Source organism: Trachypithecus francoisi, unplaced genomic scaffold, assembly GCF_009764315.1.
Source record: "Trachypithecus francoisi isolate TF-2019V2 unplaced genomic scaffold, Tfra_2.0 Contig00977, whole genome shotgun sequence".
Classification (NCBI taxonomy): Eukaryota; Metazoa; Chordata; class Mammalia; order Primates; family Cercopithecidae; genus Trachypithecus; species Trachypithecus francoisi.
In genome coordinates, this window is record NW_022681041.1 from 1 (window position 1) to 21,551 (window position 21,551).

Sequence of the window (21,551 nt, forward strand, 5' to 3'; positions counted from 1 at the left end):
TAGAATGTTTTCCTGAACCTATCATTTAAATTGAGAAATAATCTATTTCTACACACAATTATGTATATAGATAACCCCATTTGGCATAAGAGCTTTTCATAAGTAAAAAAGTTAGAATGCACCAAATAATTGGTCAAGAGAAAGAAAAACAAATAGCAGCAAGTGACCCTGTAAATCTTTCTGAAGTTGAACTTTTCTTTCTTCTTTCTAAGAACTGTGGGAAGAGACAGCGACCATCTTCCAGACCCCAAAAAGGTAGATCCACTGACAGTTCATACTGTGCACCTGGAAAAGCTGCAGGCACTCAACATCAGACCATGAAAGCAGCCACAAGGGCTGGAACTCTAGTTGTAATATACCTGCCTCATTCTTAGTCTTTGTATATTGTGCTGTAACTATTCTATATGTACTTTTGATGCTCTGTCACTGTGGTGGAGAAGAATGCACATTTCTAACCCAAGTTCTATTCTTTTATAGTTATTTGTACTGTAATTAGGATATAATGGTCTCTGGAACAAGTTCTGTATTGGTTTTGTATTCTTATTAAGTGTCTGTAACAACAGAAACACTATGCTTTTTTTTTTTCTCACATACTTAATTTATCTGGAGCAGGTAAGCCACAAATCTAAAAGGCTTGTTGGATCACTAAACTGAGGCACATTTCTGATGTCCAATTTGCAATTAATGTTATGTTGGTGATTTTTTTCATCATGGACCTACAACACTCTTGGTCTTCTTTTATTTCAATGGTAATTACTTCTGAGTTCCTTGCTTTTGTACTTTTTGTGTCATTATAAAATTCTCCTGGTCAATGTTAAAAGCATGTTCTGTGTCTGGTTTGTTACTATTTTCACAGTATACTTTATTTTCATTTAAAAAAATTAGAAGATGACTGGCAAGCAAATTCTGGAGACCAAGAGTATAAATGAGATCAAAAGACATTTATGAGGCAGCACTATTTTTAAACAGGAAATATTAGGAATACATATTAGATGAACACTCCAGATACATCTTTTCCTGACAATCAGGTGCATTATTTGTCAAATTTGAGGGTATTTTCTTTAAGTTTGCTATTCCTGTAGTTATCATGGAATGGCTCTTCCTAAAAACATAGTAGTTTTTATTCTTCACAAATTTCACCCAATTCTGCTTTAACTCAATTTTGATGAGTTTTAAAGTTTTTTTCCACCTCATTTGTCTTGTTTGATCCACATTTTCCTCATACTTTTGCACATAGGGAGTCCGCATATACAGATGTATGCCATTACAATACTTGTTCACTTCTGTTTGCTGAGACATTTTTTGCAGATGTGAAAGTGGAAGATTATGAGTTTTGTTTGTCAGATGTCTTTTCTGTCAGGGTATATGCTTTAAGGACAACTTTGTCTTTAAATAATGAAGTATGAAAAAATGAAAATTTAACTGTTAAATTTCTTAATATATGTTTACCTAATCCCAAATCACTTTCCTGTAACCAAAAAGTGAAAAACAGTTTGCATAAGCCTAAAATATAAGAAAAACACAAACCATCAAACTTCACTTTGACAGTGTTTGCAGTAACATTAATTCATTGTGTGACAGATTTACCAAAAATGAAATAAGAGATTATTTTTAGTAATACAAAGTCATCTTCACTTAACAAGATTTATCTCACTGTGCCGGAAATAGTGATACCCAACAGTGGACATTTGAGTGTTTTTTCAAAGATTACTAACTGGTGAGAAGGCATAAACTTTAAATTATTAGGAGTCAAAATCAACACCAATCAAAAGAAAAGCAAATTCGTACATTTTAATTCAAATATATACTGTAAAATAATAGTGTTATATAGCTATATAAACTATAGGCTTAAGTCAAGTTCTAATAAATTTTCAGGCCTACGAATGGCAGTTGATTTAAAATATTAAAAATATTTGCAGATTTCCTATGTTGAAATAAGTTGGGAACATTATTGCTTGAACCCAAACACCAAAGGTGCCATTCTGCAAGGTCTGATTCTCTTGATAGGTAGTTGGGTTGATTTTATGACCCCATCTACCCTGAACATAGATATTGAAATTAGTAAGCGATCACAATGGAGTATGCATGTTTAATCTTGGTATTAGTCATAAGTAATATCAAATGCAAATTTTGGACCACTGGCAATGATTACTCCTTTAACAGGAATCCAACTCAGCAGCCATCACTGTTAAATTATTCATAATTTTTTATTGCTTAAAATTATAATTCAATATTTGATATTACCTTCTTTATTATATTAGGTTATAAAAACGGAACAGCAAACAATACTCAGGAACTTTTTGCCTTAGTTCCAAGATTAATATTAGCTGTAAATCACTGTAGATTCTTAGATACTTTAAGTTTTAGAAACAGTTAAAATGTTTTTAAAATTAACTATTAAATTATATTCAATTGATTCTAAAAGGCTAGTCCAAAAGTAATTTCATTTGGATTATGCTACATTACCAAAGAAAACCAGAAATTTGAAATTAAATTTTGACATACCTGTGGTTGGCTACTTTCACATCCTTCAAGGCTCTCTTGCTCTCCCTCTGATGTCATTTCTAAGTCTTGTTCTGCTCACAAATCCATATATTTAGTTAAAATGAACTACTTAGAACAATTAGATAAAAACTTTAGTCGTTATAAAATGAAAATGAAAATAACATATATTTTTCTTGTATAAATTGAGAATTTTAATGAAGCTTAATCTTTAGTGATATATCTACTTCTTAAGAATTACTTCTAGTTCTCCAAAACTTCAACAAACTACTTGGTAAGACACCAGATGTCACCAGATTCAAGCCATAGACCAACACCTCAAAGATTCGCTCACAAATTAATCCACCCAATATAAATGAACGAAACTATCAGAAAAACAAAATTTGAAAATCCAGTATTAACAGATAAACTAACAGTATATATTGTTCTTTACTTCCTAACATTACCTTTTTAATAACACACTAAGCCTGCTTCTCATTATGAATAACTTCCAATATGACTGTTACTGCTTATACGTGTATCCATATACACCCCGTTCATTGTATCTGAAATGTTTTCCTCTACTATTCTGACAAATTTCATTTTTCAACAGACAGCTATGTAAACTCTTCTTTGATTCTGGCTCTCTCCCCAGATAAACAGTTTTATATAATACAGGTTTCATAAAACATGCAGTTAAGGTTTCAAAAGCGGGTTTATGTTTTAACTGACTATAACTAAAACAGAAAGTGGGGGTTGGTGGATGACCTTGAGCTATCAAGAATGAAATGATGGTTCTCTGGAGACTGAACACCCTTCGCGGTGCCCAAGAAGGCTGAGCTCTGTTGCTGCGAACCCCAGTGGTCAAACCTGCTCATATCTCAGCATTACTTCAGAACTGACCTACCACAGAATGGTGTGGAGTGCAGCACATTTGCTTGTCAGCGAGCCACCATCCTGGTTCCCAGGTTGCATCTCTCCACTGGACTAGTGAGAGGGTCGTCAGTGTTTTGCTCCTGGGCCTGCTTCCAGCTGCTTATTTGAATCCTTGGCTCTGTGACCGACTACTCCTGGCTGCAACCCTCACTCTTCATAGTTACTGGGGCCTTGGACAGGTGGTTAATGACCACGTTCACAGGGATGCCTTGCAGAAAGCTACCAAGGTAGAGCTTTTGGCACTTTCAGCTTTAACGTTTGCTGGGCTTTGCTATTTCAACGATCACGATGTGGGCATCTGCAAAGCTATTGCCGTGCTGTGGAAGCTCTGACCATTCTGACTTCGTACTTTGAAGAATTGATGTATGCCTGTTTGTCTCTGCTTTGTCATGCCATTCAACTCAGAATAAGGAAGAAATAACAGGTAAGTCCATTGGTGGACAGCCTTCTTCTCTTAATCACAAGATTATTTTCCAAATTTAATATTTGAGGAAAAGGTTGAGAAGAATTATGACTAAGAAATTGTGAGACTGAGTTTTGTATTCTGGTGAGTTAATGGGGTTGCCTCCCAGCTTCTCGTAAGAGTCACAGTATAACTAAACATGATATATGAGCTTTTGCCTTTTATCAATCTCTTAAAGAGAATCCAGCTTTATTACTATCATACATGATCAAACTTCTGCATTTGCCTTGGGAATAATGGACAAAGGGAAATACTGTTAATTCATGAATAAAAACTTTGCAGAAAATTAGACAGTGTTTAGTTTTTGAAAACTTCCCTCTCTATTCAGTAGATACCACCTATTGATGGTTACATATACCAGGGAAATTTTAAAATTAGGAAATGCTGTATCTTACATTATGAATTTCTAAATCTTAGGAAGAAAAGCTTGGAGTACTTCTGAATATAGAGAAGTTCCATTTAAGAGCAAGGTTCCCCGTGTAGACGTATCAAAATATTACAAATTCTAAACTGACACTCAATTCTCAAATGTGTTTTACTTGTTCTGAAACAATCTGTCCATGAATATAAAACTATAAGTAATAAATTGTTATTTTCCTACTATGGGAATTCCTAATGTGAAAATGTATTCTATGAATTGTTTTTAAATAAAATGTTGTATCATTAAAAAAAGAAAAGTGCACATATTCCAAAATTAACCTACTGGCTTGCAAAAAAAAAAAAAGTGTTTTTCAGTAAGAATAGCAAATCATGATCCTGAGAGGATAACTGTCAAAGCTTCTGGGAGAGTGCTGTGGCATATTTTTTAATGCAACACATCATACTTAATTATACCATTATTCTACATGTATTTTTCATGTTCAACCATGTGTCCTATATTTTAATAAGTACTTTTATTTATTAAAATAAATATTTTAATATATTTTAATAAGTACACAGTTGTGATGACAGCATAGTTGAACATATAGCTACTTCCTCATGAAAGAAAATGTTCTGAAATGACCATCTTAGAGAGACAGTTGTAGAATAACATTGGAAAAAAATATCGATTGTTTTCCAACCTCAGGTGGGCTACTGTTATGCCTCCATTACTTGGATCCAGTAGTTGGGCCCTTTCTTAAAAATTCTTAACCCACTCATGGAAGAAGATATATAAAACACACCAACAATTAACATAAAATAAGCTTTTGATGTACAAATATTTATGAAAAAATTTAATTTCCACAGACTTATTCATTATTAATAACACTCTGTATTTCAAAATCAGTGCAATGTTTATTGAAAGTATTAGTTTTGTTATTCAAGAAACGAATCCTATAATCGTTTTGTTTCTAAAATTAGTTTGACTTGGCATACCATGCTACTCTCCGAAAAACAGGTTTCTGACAAAAATAACTTGCTCAAAAAAAAGCCAATATTTCTTAGTTCAAATGAAATTTGATTAATTAATATCAACAAAACCTGTATCTTTGATGTGTGATAAGGAGTAGAGAAATGAGTCGCTGTGGTTTACGCCAACACTTGCACTCCCTTGCACTCCCTTGCACTGCTTACAGTAATCTTTAGGGGCAGTGATAATCTAATGTCCTGATTAAGTGCAAATATACAGAAGCCATCTCAAGTAAGTTCTCTCAAGTGTCCTCATCATTAACTCCAAAGCGACTAAGATAGTTTCTTTCCTTCCTCCCTCCTTCCCCCTTCACAATCCTTCTGCTCTGGCAAAAGTCTCTCAATCTGTGGTCTTCATTCTTCCCCTTGTATTATATCTCTCATAAATTATCCCCACCACTTCTTTCCTCTCCATTTAACACTAGTATCTTACATATTGATGACTTCTATTTCTTAATCTTTTTGCTATTTCCCCTGTGAGGAGAAACATGATCAGAAATAAAAGCACAATGGCACTTTCCCTTGGCCTTGTTTTGTCTTGAACTACTATCCAATGACAATCTAATGGCAAACAGGCATATGGAAAGGTTCTCTGTATCACGGATCACCAGAGAAATGCAAATCAATACTACAGTGAGATATCATCTCACTCGTTAAAATGGCTTTTACCCAAATGAGTTACTAATAAATGTTAGTAGAATGTGGAGTAAGGGGGACTCTTTTACACTGTTGCTGAGAATGTAAATTTAGGACAGCCACTGTGAAGAACAGTATAGAGGGCCCTCAGAAGGCTAAGAGCCATCATACCATCTAGCAATTCCGTTGCTAGGTGTATACTCAAAAACAGGAAATGGTATATTGAGGAGATAGATGTCTGGCTTCCCGTGTTTATAACAGGACTCTTCACAATAGCCAAGATTTAGAATCAATCTTTGTTCACAAACAACACATGGATAAGGAAAATGTGGTATATATACACAATGGAGTACTGTTCAGTCATAAAAAGACAATCAGACCCTGTTATTTGCAATGACATGGATGGAACTGGAGAACTTTATGTCAAGTAAAATAATATAGGCACAGAAAGAAAAGCTTCACATGTTGTCATTGTCACTCACGTCTGGGAGTGAAAAAGAACAATTATTTTCATATGATAGTGAGTAGGAGAATTGTTACCAAAGGTTAGGAAGAATGTAACAGTGGTGGAAAATGAGAATGCTTAATGCAAACAAAATATAATTAGATGTAGCCTATAATCTAGCATTTGAACATAATAATGTGATTTTAGTCAGTGAAAATTTGTTGTAGTTTTATAATAACTGAGGAAGTACACTTGGAATGTTCAAAAACAAACAAATGATGAATGTTTGAGTTAATGGATACCCCAATTACCCCGATGTGATTATTACACATTGTAAGCCTATGTCAAAATGTCTCATTTATCCCATAAATATAAGCACCTATTAAGTACCCATAAGAATTAAAACAGGTAGAGGGCGGCAGAGCACGATGGGAGGACTGTGTTCCTGGTTCTCCTGGCTGGTGCCATCCGCTACAAGTACAAGGCTTTGGGGCGGAGCAAGATGGCCGAATAGGAACAGCTCCAGTCTCCAACTCCCAGCGCGAGCGACACAGAAGACCGTGATTTCTGCATTTTCAACTGAGGTACTGGGGTCATCTCTCTAGGGAGTGCCGGACAATCGGTGCGGTCAGCTGCTGCAGCCTGACCAGCGTGAGCTGAAGCAGGGCGAGGCATCGCCTCACTGGAAGCGCAAGGGGGAAGGAATCCCTTTTCCTAGCCAGGGGAACTGAGACACACACACCTGGAAAATCGGGTAACTCCCACCCCAATACTGCGCTTTAAGGAAACAGGCACACACCAGGAGATATATCCCACACCTGGCGGGAGGGTCCCACGCCCACGGAGCCTCCCTCACTGCTAACACAGCCGTCTGCGGCGATCTATCCGCAAGGCAGCAGCGAGGCTGGGGGAGGGGCGCCCGCCATTGCTGAGGCTTAAGTAGGTAAACAAGCCGCTGGGAAGCTCGAACTGGGTGGAGCTCACAGCAGCTCAAGGAACCTGCCTGTCTCTGTAGACTCTACCTCTGGGACAGCGCACAGCTGCAGTCCATTAGGGGAAAGAGCGGGGCCGCTGCAGACAGACGAACGACTCTGTCTGACAGCTTTGGGGAGAGCCGTGGATCTCCCAACGCGGAGGTTGAGATCTGAGAACGGACAGACTGCCTGCTCAGGTGGGTCCCTGACCCCTGAGTAGCCTAGCTGGGAGACATCCCCCACTAGGGGCAGTCTGACACCCCACACCTCACAGGGTGGCGTCACCCCTGAGAGGAAACTTCCAAAGAAAGAATCAGACAGGTACACTCGCTGTTCAGCAATATTCTATCTTCGGCAACCTCTGCTGCTGATACCCAGGCAAACAGGGTCTGGAGTGGACCTCAAGCAATCTCCAACAGACCAACAGACAGTCCTTCTGACTGTCAGACGAAAACTATCAAACAGGAAGGACACCTATACCAAAACCCCATCAGTACGTCACCATCATCAAAGTCCAGAGACAGATAAAACCACAAAGATGGGGAAAAGCAGGGCAGAAAAGCTGGAAATTCAAAAAATAAGAGCGCATCTCCCCCTGCAAAGGAGCGCAGCCCATCGCCAGCAACGGATCAAAGCTGGTCAGAGAATGACTTTGACGAGATGAGAGAAGAAGGCTTCAGTCCATCAAACCTCTCAGAGCTAAAGGAGGAATTACGTACCCAGCGCAAAGAAACTAAAAATCTTGAAAAAAAAGTGGAAGAATTGACAGCTAGACTAATTAATGCAGAGAAGATCATAAACGAAATGACAGAGATGAAAACCATGACACGAGAAATACGTGACAAATGCACAAGCTTCGGTAACCGACTCGATCAACTGGAGGAAAGAGTATCAGCGATTGAGGATCAAATGAATGAAATGAAGCGAGAAGAGAAACCAAAGAAAAAAGAAGAAAAAGAAATGAACAAAGCCTGCAAGAAGTATGGGATTATGTAAAAAGACCAAATCTACGTCTGATTGGGGTGCCTGAAAGTGAGGGGGAAAATGGAACCAAGTTGGAAAACACTCTTCAGGATATCATCCAGGAGAACTTCCCCAACCTAGTAGGGCAGGCCAACATTCAAATTCAGGAAATACAGAGAACGCCACAAAGATACTCCTCCAGAAGAGCAACTCCAAGACACATAATTGCCAGATTCACCAAAGTTGAAATGAAGGAAAAAATCTTAAGGGCAGCCAGAGAGAAAGGTCGGGTTACCCACAAAGGGAAGCCCATCAGAATAACAGCAGACCTCTCGGCAGAAACTCTACAAGCCAGAAGAGAGTGGGGCCAATATTCAACGTTCTTAAAGAAAAGAATTTTCAACCCAGAATTTCATATCCAGCCAAACTAAGCTTCATCAGTGAAGGAGAAATAAATCCTTTACAGATAAGCAAATGCTTAGAGATTTTGTCACCACCAGGCCTGCCTTACAAGAGACCCTGAAGGAAGCCCTAAACATGGAAAGGAACAACCGGTACCAGCCATTGCAAAAACATGCCAAAATGTAAAGACCATCGAGGCTAGGAAGAAACTGCATCAACTAACGAGCAAAATAACCAGTTAATATCATAATGACAGGATCAAGTTCACACATAACAATATTAACCTTAAATGTCAATGGACTAAATGCTCCAATTAAAAGACACAGACTGGCAAACTGGATAAAGAGTCAAGACCCATCAGTCTGCTGTATCAGGAGACCCATCTCACATGCAGAGACATACATAGGCTCAAAATAAAGGGATGGAGGAAGATCTACCAAGCAAATGGAGAACAAAAAAAAGCAGGGGTTGCAATCCTAGTCTCTGATAAAACAGACTTTAAACCATCAAAGATCAAAAGAGACAAAGAAGGCCATTACATAATGGTAAAGGGATCAATTCAACAGGAAGAGCTAACTCTCCTAAATATATATGCACCCAACAGGAGCACCCAGATTCATAAAGCAAGTCCTTAGAGACCTACAAAGACTTAGACTCCCATACAATAATAATGGGAGACTTCAACACTCCACTGTCAACATTAGACAGATCAACGAGACAGAAAGTTAACAAGGATATCCAGAATTGAACTCATCTCTGCACCAAGCGGACCTAATAGACATCTATAGAACTCTCCACCCCAAATCAACAGAATATACATTCTTCTCAGCACCACATCGCACTTATTCCAAAATTGACCACATAATTGGAAGTAAAGCACTCCTCAGCAAATGTACAAGAACAGAAATTATAACAAACTGTCTCTCAGACCACAGTGCAATCAAACTAGAACTCAGGACTAAGAAACTCAATCAAAACCGCTCAACTACATGGAAACTGAACACCTGCTCCTGAATGACTACTGGGTACATAACGAAATGAAAGCAGAAATAAAGATGTTCTTTGAAACCAATGAGAACAAAGATACAACATACCAGAATCTCTGGGACACATTTAAAGCAGTGTGTAGAGGGAAATTTATAGCACTAAATGCCCACAAGAGAAAGCAGGAGAGATCTAAAATTGACACTCTAACATCACAATTAAAAGAACTAGAGAGGCAAGAGCAAACACATTCAAAAGCTAGCAGAAGGCAAGAAATAACTAAGATCAGAGCAGAACTGAAGGAGATAGAGACACAAAAAACCCTCCAAAAAATCAATGAATCCAGGAGTTGGTTTTTTGAAAAGATCAACAAAATTGACAGACCGCTAGCTAGACTAATAAAGAAGAAAGAGAGAGAATCAAATAGACGCAATAAAAAATGATAAAGGGGATATCACCACCGACCCCACAGAAATACAAACAACCATCAGAGAATACTATAAATGCCTCTACGCAAATCAACTAGAAAATCTAGAAGAAATGGATAATTTCCTGGACACTTACACTCTCCCAAGACTAAACCAGGAAGAAGTTGAATCCCTGAATAGACCAATAGCAGGCTCTGAAATTGAGGCAACAATTAATAGCCTACCCACCAAAAAAGTCCAGGACCAGATGGATTCACAGCTGAATTCTACCAGAGGTACAAGGAGGAGCTGGTACCATTCCTTCTGAAACTATTTCAATCAATAGAAAAAGAGGGAATCCTCCCTAACTCATTTTATGAGGCCAACATCATCCTGATACCAAAGCCTGGCAGAGACACAACAAAAAGAGAATTTTAGACCAATATCCCTGATGAACATCGATGCAAAAATCCTCAATAAAATACTGGCAAACCGGATTCAGCAGCACATCAAAAAGCTTATCCACCATGATCAAGTGGGCTTCATCCCTGGGATGCAAGGCTGGTTCAACATTCGCAAATCAATAAACGTAATCCAGCATATAAACAGAACCAAAGACAAGAACCACATGATTATCTCAATAGATGCAGAAAAGGCTTTTGACAAAATTCAACAGCCCTTTATGCTAAAAACGCTCAATAAATTGGTATTGATGGAACGTACCTCAAAATAATAAGAGCTATTTATGACAAACCCACAGCTAATATCATACTGAATGGGCAAAAACTGGAAAAATTCCCTTTGAAAACTGGCACAAGACAGGGATGCCCTCTCTCACCACTCCTATTCAACATAGTGTTGGAAGTTCTGGCTAGGGCAATCAGGCAAGAGAAAGAAATCAAGGGTATCCAGTTAGGAAAAGAAGAAGTCAAATTGTCCCTGTTTGCAGATGACATGATTGTATATTTAGAAAACCCCATCGTCTCAGCCCAAAATCTCCTTAAGCTGATAAGCAACTTCAGCAAAGTCTCAGGATACAAAATTAATGTGCAAAATCACAAGCATTCTTATACACCAGTAACAGACAAGCAGAGAGCCAAATCAGGAATGAACTTCCATTCACAATACTTGCTTCAAAGAGAATAAAATACCTAGGAATCCAGCTTACAAGGGATGTAGGACCTCTTCAAGGAGAACTACAAACCACTGCTCAGTGAAATCAAAGAGGACACAAACAAATGGAAGAACATACCATGCTCATGGATAGGAAGAATCAATATCGTGAAAATGGCCATACTGCCCAAGGTGATTTATAGATTCAATGCCATCCCCATCAAGCTACCAATGACTTTCTTCACAGAATTGGAAAAAACTGCTTTAAAGTTCATATGGAACCAAAAAAGAGCCCGCATTGCCAAGACAATCCTAAGTCAAAAGGACAAAGCTGGAGGCGTCACGCTACCTGACTTCAAACTATACTACAAGGCTACAGTAACCAAAACAGCATGGTACTGGTACCACAACAGAGATATAGACCAATGGAACAGAACAGAGTCCTCAGAAATAATACCACACATCTACAGCCATCTGATCTTTGACAAACCTGAGAGAAACAAGAAATGGGGAAAGGATTCCCTATTTAATAAATGGTGCTGGGAAAATTGGCTAGCCATAAGTAGAAAGCTGAAACTGGATCCTTTCCTTACCCCTTATACGAAAATTAATTCAAGATGGATTAGAGACTTAAATGTTAGACCTAATACCATAAAAACCCTAGAAGAAAATCTAGGTAGTACCATTCAGGACATAGGCATGGGCAAGGACTTCATGTCTAAAACACCAAAAGCAACGGCAGCAAAAGCAAAATTGACACATGGGATCTAATTAAACTAAAGAGCTTTGCACAGCAAAAGAAACTACCATCAGAGTGAACAGGCAACCTACAGAATGGGAAAAATTTTTGCAACCTACTCATCTGACAAAGGGCTAATATCCAGAATCTACAAAGAACTCAAACAAATATACAAGAAAAAAAAACAAACAACCCCATCAAAAAGTGGGGAAAGGATATGAACAGACATTTCTCAAAAGAAGACATCCATACAGCCACAGACACATGAAAAAATGCTCATCATCACTGGCCATCAGAGAAATGCAAATCAAAACCACAATGAGATACCATCTCACACCAGTTAGAATGGCAATCATTAAGAGTCAGGAAACAACAGGTGTTGGAGAGGATGTGGAGAAATAGGAACACTTTTACACTGTTGGTGGGATTGTAAACTAGTTCAACCATTATGGAAAACAGTATGGCGATTCCTCAAGGATCTAGAACTAGATGTACCATATGACCCAGCCATCCCACTACTGGGTATACCCCAAAGGATTATAATTACTCTACTACAAAGACACATGCACACGTATGTTTATTGCGGCACTATTCACAATAGCAAAGACTTGGAATCAACCCAAATGTCCATCTGTGACAGACTGGATTAAGAAAATGTGGCACATATACACCATGGAATACTATGCAGCCATAAAAAAGGATGAGTTTGCGTCCTTTGTAGGGACATGGATGCAGCTGGAAACCATCATTCTTAGCAAACTATCACAAGAGAGAAAACCAAACACCGCATGTTCTCACTCATAGGTGGGAACTGAACAATGAGATCACTTGGACTCGGGAAGGGGAACATCACACACTGGGGCCTATCATGGGGAGGGGGGAGGAGGGAGGGATTGCAGGGGAGTTATACATGATATAAACGTCATGCACATGTACCCTAGAACTTAAAGTATAATAAAAAAAAAAAAAAAAAAAAGAATTAAACACCAAAATTACACAAATCAAAGACATATAGAGACACACACACACACACCCACACACACTAGCACACACAGTTGTACTAATTAGAACATCGATTGGCTAAGATCATCAGTGTAACAAAACTGACATGAGGCAAGTAAGTTTATAGTGAAAATCTTCCAACAAAGAAAACTCCAAGGCTCTCTAGCTATTCTTGATGATTGTACCAATATTTCAGAAGAAACAATACATTCAACACTAACTGTGAAAAAAGAAACAAAAGGGTACATCTCAACTCACTGTATAATGTTAGCATTATCCTGAACCAAAACCCGCAATGATATTACCATTGAAAAAACCTCCCTCCATTAGCATGAATGTAAAAACTGAACCAAAATTGTGAAAAAACCAGACATCCTCCAATAGGTGAATGAATAAACTGTGGTTAAACAGTCAAACAAAGGAATACTCCATGCAAAAAGAAATGACCAATCACATGAATACATTAAGAACCATCATACTCAATTAACCAAGTCAAACAGCCAACCTAAAAAGGCTACTACTTCTGTATGATTCCAACTATACGACTTTCTGGAAAACATAAAATTACGGATACAGTAAAAGATCAGTGGCTGCCAGAGGTGAGGGATGGCAGAAGAGATAACAGGTAGAGTACTGAGGATTTTTAGGGAGGTGAAAATAATGTATATGACACGCATTCATGTCAGTGTACCTTGGGACTAAACCCATACGATGTATAGCACCAGCGTACAATGCACACTACGGGCTGCAGGTGATTCTGATGTGCCAATGTAGGCTCATCCATTATAGCAACTGTACCACTATGGAAGGGTTACTGATAAGGAGGGAGGCTACATATGTGTGCAGGTAGAAGGTATTCAAAAAGTCTCTGTACCTTTCTCTCCATTTCGCTGTGAACATAAACTGGTCTAATAAATAAAGTTTTACAAAAACCAATAAACACTTTATCATAACTACTTTAGAAAGTGGAATCCAATAGTATAATAAAAGGACAATACATCATAAACAAATGGTTTTTTTCCCAGGACTGCAGGGTCACCTTAACATTCAAACATCGTTGTTATCTGCCAGAGTAACAACGGAAAACAGTAGATCCATAGAATCATCTCAATAGATAGAGGCATTTGATACAATTCAACACTCATTCCTGATTTTGTAAAAATGAAAAAATCTCAGCAAAAAAAGAATCCAGGGACCTTCCTCAGCAAGATAAAGAGTATCTATGATGAACCTACAGCTAACATGTATCATGGTGAAAAACTGAGTATGTTCCCCAGAAGATGAACAACAACACAGGAATGTCTGCTTTCACTGCTTTTATGCAGCATTGTTCTGAAGACTCTAGCTAGCGCAGTCAGGCAAGAAAAAGAAATAAAAGTCATCCCAGTTGAAAAAATAAATAAAACTATCTTTATACACAACCATGACCACACAATAGGTTTGAGTAAACTCTAATCTGTGGACCAGCTTCTTGTCTTCATCAATGAGCACAGCTGTGTTCATTAATGTACAGATTGTCTATGGCTGCTCTCATACTACAATGGCAGAGTCTATCAGCTACAAGAGAAACCCCTTTTGCCACAAGTCTTTAATAAGAGGGTACTTTGAGAAAGAAAAGTTTTGATAATCTTTGGTCTATGTAGAAAATCTGATCAAATCTACCCAGAATGTACCAGAACTAATAAGTGAGTTCAGCAAGATTGGACTATACAAAATCAACATACAAAAACCAACTGTATTTCTGTATACTAGTGATAGAGTAAAATTTTAAAAATATCATTAATGACTATATCAAAAACTGAAAGAAACAGCTAATAAAACATAAAAAGACCTATATACTAAAAACTACAAAATATTACTGAGAAAATTAAATATAACCTATATAAATGGAGACATACACTTTCTTCAGGAGTAGGAAGATTCATTATAGTTAAGATGTCCATTCTCCATAATCTGTAAATACAACACAATCCCAACTTAATCAATCTCAAGCCAGCAGACTTTTTTTTAATTTGACAAATCGATGTGGAAATGCAAAGGATCTAGTAGAGCCAAATCAGAACCAATAACAAAATCTGAAAAGTGATTTTCAGAATTATTATAAATCAATAGTAATCAAAACAATGTGCCACTGGCACAGGATGAGTATCCCTTATTAAAAATGCTTGGGGCCAGAAGTATTGCAGATTTTGGATTTTGGAATATTTGCATATACATAATGAGATCTCTAGGACATAGGACCCAGGTCTAAACACAAAATACACTTATTTTTCATATACACCTCATACACAAAGCCTGAAGGTAATCTGACTTTGTTTTATTATCCTAATTTTTGAGACAGTCTTGCTCTGTCACCCAGGCCAGAGTGCAGTGGTGAGATCATGGCTCATTGCAACCTCTGCCTCCCAAGTTGAAGCAATTTCTTGCCTCAGCCACCTGAGTAGCTGGGAATACAGTGTGCATCACCATGCTCAACTAATTTTTGTATTTTTAGTAGAGATGGGGTTTTGCCATGTTGGCCAGGATGATCTTGAACTCCTGACCAAAAGTGATCCTCCTGCCTCGGCCTCCCAAAGTTCTGGGATTACAGGCATTAGCCATCACGCCTGCCTCTGAAAGTAATTTTAAATATTTTGTAATTTTTGAATGAAACAAAGTTTGTGCACATGAGCTCAGTTATGGAACTTTCCACTTGTGAGATCAGGCTGACAATGAAAACATTGTGGGTTTTACAGCATTTCAGATTTGGGATTTTGAATTAGGGATGCTCAACCTATATAAGAAAGTCAAATACAGACAGTCCCCAACTTCAGGTGGTTTAACTTATTAATTTTACAATGGGTTTAATGAAGTATTACTTAGCTTTTGACTGAAAGGGTGGATTTATCAGGAAGTAACCCTACCATAATTTGAGGAGCATTGAATTAATAGAATTCAATAGAAAGTCCACAAATAGATGACATATAGGCAACCAGTTTATTTCTGACAAAGGCAGGCAGGATGGCAATGCGGTAGAGAAAGGATAGCCATTTCCACATATAGTGCTCAAACAACTGGCTGTTCAGATCCAAAAAGTTAACTTGAATCTATACCTCATTCTTTTTTTTTTAACTATTTTTTTTGAAAGGATACTCTTTTTTTTTATTATTATTATACTTTAAGTTCTAGGGTACATGTGCATGACGTTTATATCATGTATAACTCCACTATACCTCATTCTATATACAAAAATAAACTCAAAATGAAACATGCATTTAAGTGTAAGACCCAGAACTATAAGACCTCTAGAATGATGCACAGAATAAAATTTTTGAGAAAATTACTTGTGCTAGGCAAAGTTTTCTTAGATACGACATAAAATACAAACTCTGTAACTAAACAAGTTCTTCAAAATTTAAAACTCTTCAAAAGACACTATTAATAAAGTCAACCTACAGACTGGAAAAAATGTTCTTGTAAAGTAATAGTATCCAGAACTATTAAAATTCAACAAGCAAGAAAACATCAATCTAATTTTGTAAGTGGAAAAAGATGTGAAAACATAGTTCACTAAAGAGGATATACAGATGGCAAATAAAACCATAGAAAGATGTTTAACATGTTTAGTCATTAGGATCATGCACAGTAACCACATCCATGAGAATGGCTACAAATAAATACTGCAGTACTTAGTGTAACAATGCAGCAACTGCAACTGTCCAATTCTGCTGATGACAATACAAAATGGTACACATCTTTTGGAAAACATTTAGCAGTTTTTCTCTAAAGGGAACATAAGGCAGCAAAGGACACTTTTGTGGGTAATGGATATGATAACTGTGTTGATTATGGTGACAGTTTCACAGGTGTATACACCTGTCAAAACTTACTAAATTATACATCTTACATATGTGCACTTTAACATATATCAACTATATTTCACTAAAGCTAAGGATTGTAGGAGCAAACACCTGGGCACTGGCTGTGACACAGAGAGAAACAAGGGTATGAAATGAAGTAGTATAAAGCTAGAGCATTGTCATCTTTACCTTATAGCAATGACAAGTTGCAGCTGGGTGTTAAGCAAGCAGGTAACGTGATCAGATGTGAATTTTAAAAATGTATATAATTATGGTTGCAGAATAGACCATGGTTTTGGAAGGTGGGGAAGTAGAGAGAAGAGTTATAAGGTTATCACAGTATTCAAGGTATGAGATAATGACAACCTGACCCTGGGTAAAGGCAGATTTCTGAGATGAACATCCCTGTAACACATCAGTGGTCTATGGTACGGTGCTAAGCAATGTGTGCATACATTACTACAGGATAGGGAAAAAGCCTTATATTTATGCATTGGTCCTACCTTTATGCTCCATTCCATGTTGTTCAATGAATAACATAAAGTTGTTATCATTGGAATAAGGCAAGTCATCATCCTCTGAGGATGTTTCAGGCGACCAAATCATGTCATTGAGGTCATCCTTGGAACACAGATCTCTTTTAACCTATAATAAATAACACTGTTTCAAAATGTCTACCAAACATTTATGGCAAATACTAAATGTACACCAGTGGGAACTATTCATCTTTTTCTATGAGCAAAACCAAAGCACTTCTTAAAATAACTGACTTTGGTTAAAAGGGTACCTTTATGAATGGTTTTGCTGTTGCTTTTTGAAAGCCAATGTCTTTACAACAAAGGATTTTCTGTTTTTAAGTGAACTTTAATAAGGGATTTTCAACAACATCCTTGAAAATTTACTTTTACAATACCTTGTTCTTTTCATTAGAGGTTTTCCTTGCAAGCCTAAAAAAAAAAAAAAAAACAAAAATTCCAATCAGGCAAATAGTAAATATGTAAAATACGAAGAATATCTGTAACTACTTCTTAAATAAACCTCTGTATTTGTAATTTCTCTCTCCTGTTCATAAAGTTTACAGGACATTTTTCACAGGTGACATAAAATACAATTATTTTCTACAAGGGGATAAAACTATAAATGAAAGGGTAGCATTATAGGACAAATAAAATATATTACTACTAATATAAAAATTAAGTTTAGATCAAGTTTTCTGACAGCCAAAGAAAAAGAAGAAACATGTTACTTGCATTACTTCATAGAAAAAATATATATAACACACTAGTTTTTTCTCTTGTTGCCCCCCTCCATTTTTTTTTTTTTTTTTTTTGAGACGGAGTCTCACTCTGTCACCCAGGCCAGTGTACAATGGCGTGATCTCGGCTCACTGCAGCCTCCACCCCCAGGGTTCTAGTGATTCTCCTACCTCAGCCTCCTGAGTAGCTGGAATTACAGGCGCCTGCCACCACGCCCAGTTTATGTATTTATTTATTGTTTGTATTTTTAGTAGAGACGGGGTTTCACCACGTTGGCTTGGCTAGTCTTGAACTCCTGACCTAAGGTGATCCACCTGCCTTGGCCTCCCAAAGTGCTAGGATTACAGGCGTGACCACTGTGCCAGGCCTTGTTGCCCTTTCATATGCAAACAAGCTTTATTGGTACTAAGACTTATGTGATAAATATTAATTATGTAAGAGAAACCCTCATTTAAATGATGACATTGGCGAGCTTTTCAGGACATACTGTGCAGGTACTGTTATTCTAAACACTGTACAAGTGTTTAAGTGTCTTGAATCCTCCCAACAGTTCTGTGTAGTAGGTAACTTACTAGGCATTTAATACAGGAAGAAAGTAGGCAAGGAAAGGCCGGGCGCGGTGGCTCAAGCCTGTAATCCCAGCACTTTGGGAGGCCGAGACGGGTGGATCACGAGGTCAGGAGATCGAGACCATCTTGGCTAATACGTGAAACCCCGTCTCTACTAAAAAAATACAAAATCTAGCGGGTGAGGTGGTGGGCGCCTGTAGTTCCAGCTACTTGGGAGGCTGAGGCAGGAGAACGGCATAAACCCGGGAGGCGGAGCTTGCAGTGAGCTGAGATCCGGCCACTGCTCTCTAGCCTGGGCGACAGAGCGAGACTCCGTCTCAAAAAAAAAAAAAAAAAAAGAAAGTAGTCAAGGAAAAGCCATATAATTTGCCCAGGCCCATAAAACTGGTCAGTAGCAGACTAAGCATTCAAACCCAAGAACTCTGGCTCCAAAATACGTGTTTCAGGATACTCTATAATACGCTATGAAAGCAATATTTATTTTCAAGTGTTTACAAGTAATATAATAGCAGATGAATTAATATTATCTATGACTACAAATAATAATCGCTGAGTCTTGCAATGTTTTAAAGTAAGATTTTATACCTATGCAGTTTTGAAACCTTTTAGTAATCTGAAAATTTGGTTTCTCTAAAGAAATTCACCAAAAATATTCATTCATCCTTTCAACTATTCATGCGTTCGACCAACACTAACTGAGTGTACAATACATGTCAAAGAGTCTGTTGGTTGGTCCAGGGAAACATTTTTTTTTTTTTTTTTACCTTTGAACTACACAATCCAAAAGTAACAGTCTGCAATGAATTTTTTCAGGAGTTTTGCTTTTCTATTATTCATTAGAAAGCCTCCCCCTCCCCACAATCTGAAAAACCTTAAAGGTGACACACCTGTTACTTCTTCAGAGTACCTTGCTAAAGCACAGCTATTCGTGATGCTACTTTCAAAGGTACTGTGATACATAAATCATCAAGGAATGTTTAAATTCTATTCAATATGACTCAAGTGTTTGTATGTTTATTATTACAGATTCTAAAAATATATGCATGTGAATTTAACTTTTAGGTCATCATTTTCACATACCATTACATTAAAATATTCCATTTCTGAACGAGTTCTGAAAGAAAAACCTCTTCCAATAAAATGATACGTGAATAGAAATTGTAAGAATTGATTTACTATATAATATTAAAAGAGAATGGATCAAACTTTCCAAAGCCCACACATGCAAACAAAACTAAATTCCAAAACACATTTCTTCTCTACTGGATTATTCCAAACAACAAACAAAAATACTCTCTAACAGTTTCCATTTTAAAATTGAAAATGAACAAAAGTCCCTTGAATCTCACATTCTTCTTCACTTGTTACCCATTCATTTCTCTACTTCCTTTTGCAGTCAAAGTTCTCTCAGGAGTTGTCTGTGTTTAGCACTACAGTCAGGGTTCCATGGCAACCAGCTGAAACTCCTCCTTGACAAGGGCACTAATCATCATCTTTTTTTTTTTTTTTTTTTTTTTTTGAGACGGAGTCTCGCTCTGTCGCCCAGGCTAGAGTGCTGTGGCCGGATCTCAGCTCACTGCAAGCTCCGCCTCCCGGGTTCACGCCATTCTCCTGCCTCAGCCTCCCGAGTAGCTGGGACTACAGGCGCCCGCCACCTCGCCCGGCTAATTTTTTATATTTTTTAGTAGAGACGGGGTTTCACCATGTTAGCCAGGATGGTCTCGATCTCCTGACCTCGTGATCCGCCGGTCTCGGCCTCCCAAAGTGCTGGGATTACAGGCTTGAGCCACCGCGCCCGGCCCTAATCATCATCTTAATCAGTCTTCCAGCAGCATTGATACAGTTGACTATCCTCTAGATTAGGCTGTCTACACTAGTTTATTTCCAGATAAAGTAATCACTGCTAGTATTCGTTCACAGGGAGATAAGAAAATTAGAGATTTTATCCTCCTTCATCCTTAACCATTTCACTAAAACTGCTATCATTACTTTTATAGAAGACTGCCAGTCTTCTAGACTGGGTAGAAGACCAGTAAGTACATTGGCCTTCTCAAACACTGGTGTAATGACCGGTTCTTTTGAGGTGTATTTTTTTTTTTTTTTTTTGAGACGGAGTCTCGCTCTGTCACCCAAGCTGGAGTGCACTGGCCAGATCTCAGCTCACTGCAAGCTCCGCCTCCCGGATTCACGCCATTCTCCTGCCTCAGCCTCCCGAGTAGCTGGGACTACAGGCGCCCGCCACCTCGCCCGGCTAGTTTTTTGTATTTTTTAGTAGAGACGGGGTTTCACCGTGTTAGCCAGGATGGTCTCGATCTCCTGATCTTGTGATCCGCCTGCCTCGGCCTCCCAAAGTGCTGGGATTACAGGCTTGAGCCACCGCGCCCGGCCTTGAGGTGTATTTTTTAAATTTTCATTTTTCTTTACTTCCTTCACATGCAAGGGATGATCACTACTTTAAAAAATCCTTTAAAAAGCCAATGTTTTCTAATAATTCTACTTACAAAGAATAAAAAATTATTGTGAAATTCATACTCTTCTTCATCTCAATTTATTTACTAATTCAAAAACCAATTTGAACTACCAACATATCCAAAGAAATGTATATTCCCAGCTTTAATAAAAAAGGTAATCAGCCGAGCGCAGTGGCTCACGCCTCTAATCCCAGCATTTTGGGAGGCCAAGGTGGGTGGATCATGAGGTCAGGAGTTCAAGACCAGCCTGGCCAAGATGGTGAAATCTTGACTCTACTAAAAAAAAAAAAAAAAAAATTAGCCAGGCGTGGTGGCGAGTGCCTGTAATCCCAGCTACTTGGGAGGCTGAGGCAGGAGAATTGCTTGAATCAGAGGTTGCACTGAGCCAAGATTGCACCATTGCACTCCAGCCTAGGTGACAGAGCAAGACTCCATCTCAAAAACAAAACAAAAAACAAAACAAAAACAGGTAACCAGGCCGG

The 21,551-nt window shown here is 38.0% G+C and overlaps 1 protein-coding gene and 1 pseudogene across 1 annotated transcript in view; one reads left to right on the forward strand and one right to left on the reverse strand.

Moving 5' to 3' along the window:
• Nucleotides 1-2,432: 2,432 nt before the first annotated feature.
• LOC117090212 (ankyrin repeat domain-containing protein 62-like) overlaps nt 2,433-21,551 on the reverse strand; it is a 32,020-nt gene continuing 12,901 nt past the window's right edge. Inside the window, exons 2-4 of the mRNA XM_033222269.1 lie at nt 17,687-17,720; nt 17,277-17,418; nt 2,433-2,576 (exon numbers count right to left, since the gene is read on the reverse strand). Of these exons, the coding sequence (XP_033078160.1) occupies nt 2,458-2,576; nt 17,277-17,418; nt 17,687-17,720 (295 nt within the window). The 3' untranslated portion in view covers nt 2,433-2,457. The remainder of the gene's footprint in view (nt 2,577-17,276; nt 17,419-17,686; nt 17,721-21,551) is intronic.
• Nucleotides 3,270-3,883, forward strand: LOC117090202 (annotated as a pseudogene).